Source organism: Schistocerca nitens, chromosome 6 (genome assembly GCF_023898315.1).
Source record: "Schistocerca nitens isolate TAMUIC-IGC-003100 chromosome 6, iqSchNite1.1, whole genome shotgun sequence".
NCBI classification, from domain to species: domain Eukaryota; kingdom Metazoa; phylum Arthropoda; class Insecta; order Orthoptera; family Acrididae; genus Schistocerca; species Schistocerca nitens.
Window position 1 is genome coordinate 577,907,887 of NC_064619.1, and position 6,510 is coordinate 577,914,396.

At 37.5% G+C, this 6,510-nt stretch overlaps 1 protein-coding gene across 1 annotated transcript in view; it reads left to right on the forward strand.

The window, feature by feature from the left end:
• LOC126262823 (cysteine protease ATG4B) overlaps positions 1–5,809 on the forward strand; it is a 91,260-nt gene extending 85,451 nt beyond the window's left edge. The window contains exon 10 of the mRNA XM_049959671.1: positions 3,228–5,809. Coding sequence (XP_049815628.1) covers positions 3,228–3,289 — 62 coding nt within the window. The 3' untranslated portion in view covers positions 3,290–5,809. The remainder of the gene's footprint in view (positions 1–3,227) is intronic.
• Positions 5,810–6,510: the final 701 nt, after the last annotated feature.

Below are 6,510 nucleotides of genomic sequence, written 5' to 3' on the forward strand. Positions count from 1 at the left end.
ACACACACACACACACACACACACACACACACAGAGAGAGAGAGAGAGAGAGAGAGAGAGAGAGAGTTCATGAACAAATAGTGTAGTCAGTCCAAAGAATATGTAGAAATAGCTGATGCAGTGCAGAGTCACTTGGCTGGCCATCGAGAGGACCACATTAGCTTTCTCCAAGAAGTGAAAATGGGCCTATGGCCGCTTGGTCTTAACTTGGCCAGCTGAAGGGCTTACATGACCCACCAGCCAGAGATGATGTGCTACTTACCACTTGCAGCCCCTCACCCTTCCCCTCCCCCCTCCATTCCCCATCTCACCCCCCCCCCCCCCTCTCTCTCTCTCTCTCTCTCTCTCTCTCTCTCTCTCTCTCTCTCTGTGTGTGTGTAGGGGTATTAAGACAAGTCAGTAGTATGATATGATCCATTGATATGGCCCACTGGATTACAAGTCTTCTCTCCTTGAATCAGTGTGTAAGGCTGAAAACGACCTAACTGATGCGGGGAAGACAGAATGGTACCATTGGGCAAGATCCCAGCTGGCACCTTCAGCTGGACAACAGACTGGAACTGTCACCTGTTCGAATCTTTACATGTAGGAACTCCTGTCTGGGTGTGACCCTTGGTACATATCCCAGGTTGGATCCAATGGTCAGTTTCGTTGCAACAAGGCCATCATTGGTTCTGGTGACAATGGCATGAGAATTGCTCTACAGACATCAGAATCAGCTTAGGTTGCAATATCCTGGCCAGAAATCTCTACCATCAGAAGGCCTAGTGCAGCAAGCAGCCACCACCCCACCATGATCTCTATCATCTTACCAGAGAAGACATCTCCTTCTTGCCCACGGACTTTGACCCCATTGGAGTCATCACAGCTGCCAACTCCTCAACCTGAGCAGCCAGCTCCAGCTTCTTCACTTCTTCTTCCGGACCATAGCTGCATCCCTCTTCAGGGGTGTCACATGGGTTGCCTGCCCTGAGGTGCTATAGCAGCCTAAAGATGCCACTGGCCGGAATGTGTGTTGAAGTCTGTGACAGGTACATTTTTAACATTTTCAACAAACGTGCATTGGCCACACTGAGGGTATTGTGGAACTGGGTGCTCTTAGAGAACCCTTTACCATTTTATTCGTGCACGTGTCAATGTTGCACCCCTCCATGATCTTGTCACACGAGGACTGCAAAAGCATAAACACCTTTTGCTGTATCAGATCACGTTCAAATGTTGAATGGTTTTGAAAACCCATAGTGATTTCACCCTATATACCACTGCAAAAATTGCTGTTGCACCGCACTCGAAATGGGTCAGTTCACAATCAGTGGAGCTGCAGCCCTACAATGCCATTGCGTCATCTCATCAGGGATGGAGGTGGTCAGCAGTCTCGAATGTTGTCAAGGACTCATCCTGTTGCTCTTGTCATTTTTGACCTCAAGATGTGTGGGAATCAATGCCCTAAGGGAAGGGGTGGTTTCATTGGTATCCTTGTGCAACCTACTGCGGGCTTTTCATGTTGATTCTCAGCAGTAGTGTGTCTGAGATGTTTTCCTCCCCCACCTGTAAGAAAACTGCATGATTTCAACTCTGGTTGTCACAGTTCTGACCTCCATTGCAGAGGCATCAAAAGAAGGAGTGACACATGAGTAAGATGGGGGCTGTGACAACCTTTACATCATATGACACATCCACAGCATCACTGGGTAGAACTGTGTTGAAATCAATGATAATTTGATATCATTAACTTTCGAGCTGTGATCTTTTATTTTGCACATGTCAGTGCCTTGCTGTTTGTAGCATCGCCGTACATGAGTGTGATGTCACACGTCGCCAAACTGTTGCAGCATTACAGAGAAAGGTTGTAGATATCTTGAAGCCAAATTTAAAACTTGTGCATTGTAGTGGGAGAGAACAATAGCGTTTCGAAAATGTGATACTTTTTTTGCACAGTGGCCTACATTGTTTACCATAAAATCATTGCAGCTCATATTATAAGCAGCTTTAAATGGACCATAGAAGCAACATGCTGAGGGTGAAAGAAACAGAGCATCATTTTTCTTCTGTCCAATTTGTCAGTTTAGGAGACATTATAATTTTTTAATGAAAAGATTTCAGAAAACAGCCTTATCAGAAACATGAACTATGCATCAGTTGACATGTTTTGAGCAATACTTTACAAATATCCTGCTAATAAGTCACAAGTCAAAAATACTTACTCCACCAACACTATTGCATGCAAAGTGGCATCAAAAAATTACTTGGAATCTGCTCCAAAACAGACTTTTAGCTATGAGTTATGAATAGAAGGATGAACATCTGGATTTAACACACAGGGCTAGCCACTAGAAGTCTGATATATGCACAATCACTCAATTTATTTTCGCTTTTTGAATTGTGAAATACATCATATTACCCTCTTTGTCATCGTACCAAACTTTCCACTACACTTATTCTCTGTTCTTCCATAAAGCAACACAAATCTACATCAACAAATGTAAGATAACATGCAGTTCAAGATGTCTCCTTTTTCAGGATTCTCCTGATAATTTTCTATTTGTTTCAAAATGCCTAAGGAAATTTAATTTTACATGTTTTTACAAAGATTTTACACTCATTAAAATAATAAGTAACTATTATCTAATGAATTTTTAATTTATTATATAAGATGTGGTCTGACCTGAGTACTAAAGATACGAAAGTTTTAAATCTCACACAAATTTTTTTGATCATTTTACACTGTTTTGTGGGACCCCCCTTCAACTCAAAAGTGTTTCTCCTGTATCCACAAAAAACTGGGAGTATTTTGCCGTTATTTAAGGAGATCTAGTGGTGTACAAAAGAGAAGTCCTGTAATATAGTAACACTACTGACTCTTAACAGAATGCAGTGATGTACCAATATTTGTTTATGAGACATAGTTTTCACCACAACAATTCACAAGTATTACTTCCAAATTGCTAATCACGTGTCCATATCCTCATTCGTGCCAACAAAATTGCAGACAAAGATTGGCATGACAACTTACGTATTATTGTCTGTTATCCAGTTGGTGAAATTTTTTTTATATTTTTGCCCAAAATTTGGCAATCCCCTCTATGTATTAGTGCTGGCTCTGTGTCAGTATATTATAATTTATAGATTTGGGTATATGGCATAGTACCATGAATGAGGTTAATATTAGAATTTAAATTATTTGTATTGAGTGTAAGATTTATGTAAATATATTTTCTTCTTTACAGCATACGATGATTGTGGAAGGCAGTTTGATGACTCTGATAATGAATTTGAGTTACTGGGGTAAACGGGACTGTTACCTGCACAATTAAATACGTTTTATACACTTAAAATTCTAGTGCTTATGTACTCTCCAGACTATTAATGTGTCATTGTTTTGAACCTGCAGAGTACAAGAAGCCAAGGTTATACATCACAGGTACCTTAAGCAGCTGACTGCATTGTCAATTGTTGTATCTAAATTATTTTTGACATTTTCAAACTGTTGCTTATTTTATGTGTTATGATCTGCTTGTGAGATATTTGTTGCCTTTTTTACATGTATATAAGATGTTTGTTATACAGTAATGTTGTTTTATGTACTCTTATGAAATCAGTTAGATTTCATGGATGTAGTGTGTAGTTTTTATGAGGAGGAGGAGGAGGAGAAGAAGAAGGAATTGCTGCAGTTTTTATAGCCTCATTCTGTACTAAAACTGAATGCAGTTTTTTACACAAATGGTTCAGTTTTTCAGATAGCTCTCACAATTTGAGAGAGAAATAAGTTGTATTACTAAGGGAAAGGTAGTTATTATGGTAACATAGCAATCTGTTTTTGTTTCAAGCTGGAATTTCACTGTGAAACGTATGCATTAGTGGTGGTTACCCTCATTATCACCCAGTTTCACAAATAAATCATCACTGAAGCAGTCAGAAATAGTAGTAGCTGCAGATTGCAGGTCTTTTAAATAATTGTGGTGTAAATATGATATATGTTTCAAAGTTCCTCTAGTCATTTTTGTTTTCTCTTATTTTGCTTTCTTGAATAAGAGCATTAGAGTTTAAAGTTAAAATTCTACTACACAAATGTGAGAGATTTTGTGTATTTGCAAGTATCATTTGGATATATATGGCCAAAATCATTAAATGTGTATACATTATGACTTCCCCAATCTTCCTCAATAAACTTTTATGAAAACAGAATTTGGTGAATATCTTTAAGCTAAGTAAAAAGGGTTTCACTTGTAAGTAATATATATTTGGTAAATCAAGTGGTGTTCTTGTGTTTCTCCATTTCCATGACATATCTGTAACATTTTCCAGGTAAATATTTTGTAAAACTATATTACAAAAAAACTGAATCATTTAAAATGTTGAGGAAAACATTTGAGATATAGCCTATTGTTGGAAGAAAGATGACACTATTTTATTAGTACATATAGTATATATATAATTAGATTCTTGTCTGTGCCCCCTTCCCATTTTTTGCATATTACTAACTAGGAATGTTCAAAAAGGAACAAAGAGTTCAAACACCCAGAAATGTAAGAGAGAGAAAACAAAAGCATATGTAATTATTACAGTTTCATGTATTATGAATCTTTTACTTACATAAGACTGTCAAATTCCATTCCTTTTTCCTTATTTCACATTTTGGTTTTATGAATTGCCAGTAATCAAGAAACTACAATGATGATAACTTTAAATCACTTCTCTTTAAAGGCAGTGTGTACATGGAGAGACAGACACAGGCTGTTTGCAGATACCACTCGTATATCTAATTCAGAAAAATACTAAGAAGTGAAGCAATACGCTTGTGATGGAAAGGTCTGTAATGAAAAAATAGAAAATGACAAATATTTTTCCTACCATTTGAACATAATTTTCCATCTTTTCATGTGCCTTGCAGCCATCCTTAACAAAATGCAGACTGTTTGATGTCTGGGTGTCTCTGCTTACGTTTTGTTTGTGAAGATTTCCTGGCGGTTACTGACTTGTGGATAATGTTATTCCTTTAAAAATCCTAAATGAATCATAGCATTCCTTTATGAAAATTTGGCTTCTTGATATAATATTCTGTATTGTAGACAGGCAGTTCCTGTTTCAGTATTGGCTCTGTTAATGTTATGTAGTATGTGATATAAAACTTGTAGCTATTAACCAAAATACACTACTGAAGCAGCTTTGTGCAGTGTTGAATATATTTTCTTGTTCTACTGTAGCTTGTTCTAAAGCATAATACCTGACTGGAAGATGCAGCAGAGAAAGTGTGTCATAGTGTATACCTGTAAAGTGCACAAATTTCCACATAATTTAGGAGGAAAAGTGTAAAATTTCTTAACTTGTCTCAGTAAGAGCACTGATGACAATGGTTGATTGGTTCTGTTAAATTGCTAAATAATATGAATGTAACATCAGCTCTATGTAAAGAATAATTTTGCTTATTTGTGGTTATAAAGTAGTTCTGTAGTGTTTCACTGAAATAGTTATATAGTGTTTCATTGAAATGGATGAACTGAAATGTCATACAGTCATAGAACTCTTTGATTTGAACAGTTTATCAGTGATGGAAATTAATCCCAAGTTAGTGAAGGAGTATAATGAGTCTTTGTGTTTATTCTCAACACTTGTGAAATATATAGCAAGATAGAAACATGGCCAAACTTTTCTTGGAAATGATACATGTGAAAGACATTTCAGAAATGCAGTCCCCGATGAAAATGGTTAGAAAATACACATTATTATATTAAGCAGTCAGGTATTAAAGGTGTATAAAATAGTTGACACCATTGGCTTATGGGAAGGAAGGTTATGGTACGTTTTACATGAGAAATTAATTGTGAGAATCTTGCGTGCAGCATGTGTTCAATCCTGACCAAAAGCAAATACAAAAACCAATTTCTCCACAGTGTTTGGACCAGTTTATTATTATTATTATTATTATTATTATTATTACTGACACACACAATCACACAGGATGAGATGTGCTGTGGTTAAGGTACTGGACTTACATTAGGAAAAAGCAAGGTTCAGATCTCATCCAGATTTTGTGCTGTATCCTGTTACTAGTGCATGTGCCAAAAGTAGTGTCGCTGTGCATGTGTACTTAGATCAACCACCAACTGTATCAGTGCAGGCCGGCCATTAAAGGCCGCCTGCAGGAAGCGTGCACACAGAATGGTCTTGGCTGCACCGTCAAATGGTGACTCGCGCTTATATATTCACGGAGCAATGCTAACTGACTCTCACTATGTTCTTTTAGTTTGTTCTGCTCACATCTCTTGTTCTGTGTATCGCTCATGTTTCACCTTCTGTATGATTCTCTTGTCTTGTTATTTGTGGAGTCATGAGAGGCTTTTTTCTTGTCTGGGATGGACACATTTCAGGCATTTGGATTTTCTATCACCAACACAGTTGAGCTGATCAGGTACCGTATTCTCAATTGAAAACACAAGGTGAGGAGTTTTTGGCCTTGTTTACAGAAGGTATAGCATATCCTACAAATTCTTCTGCCCATATTTCTTTGAA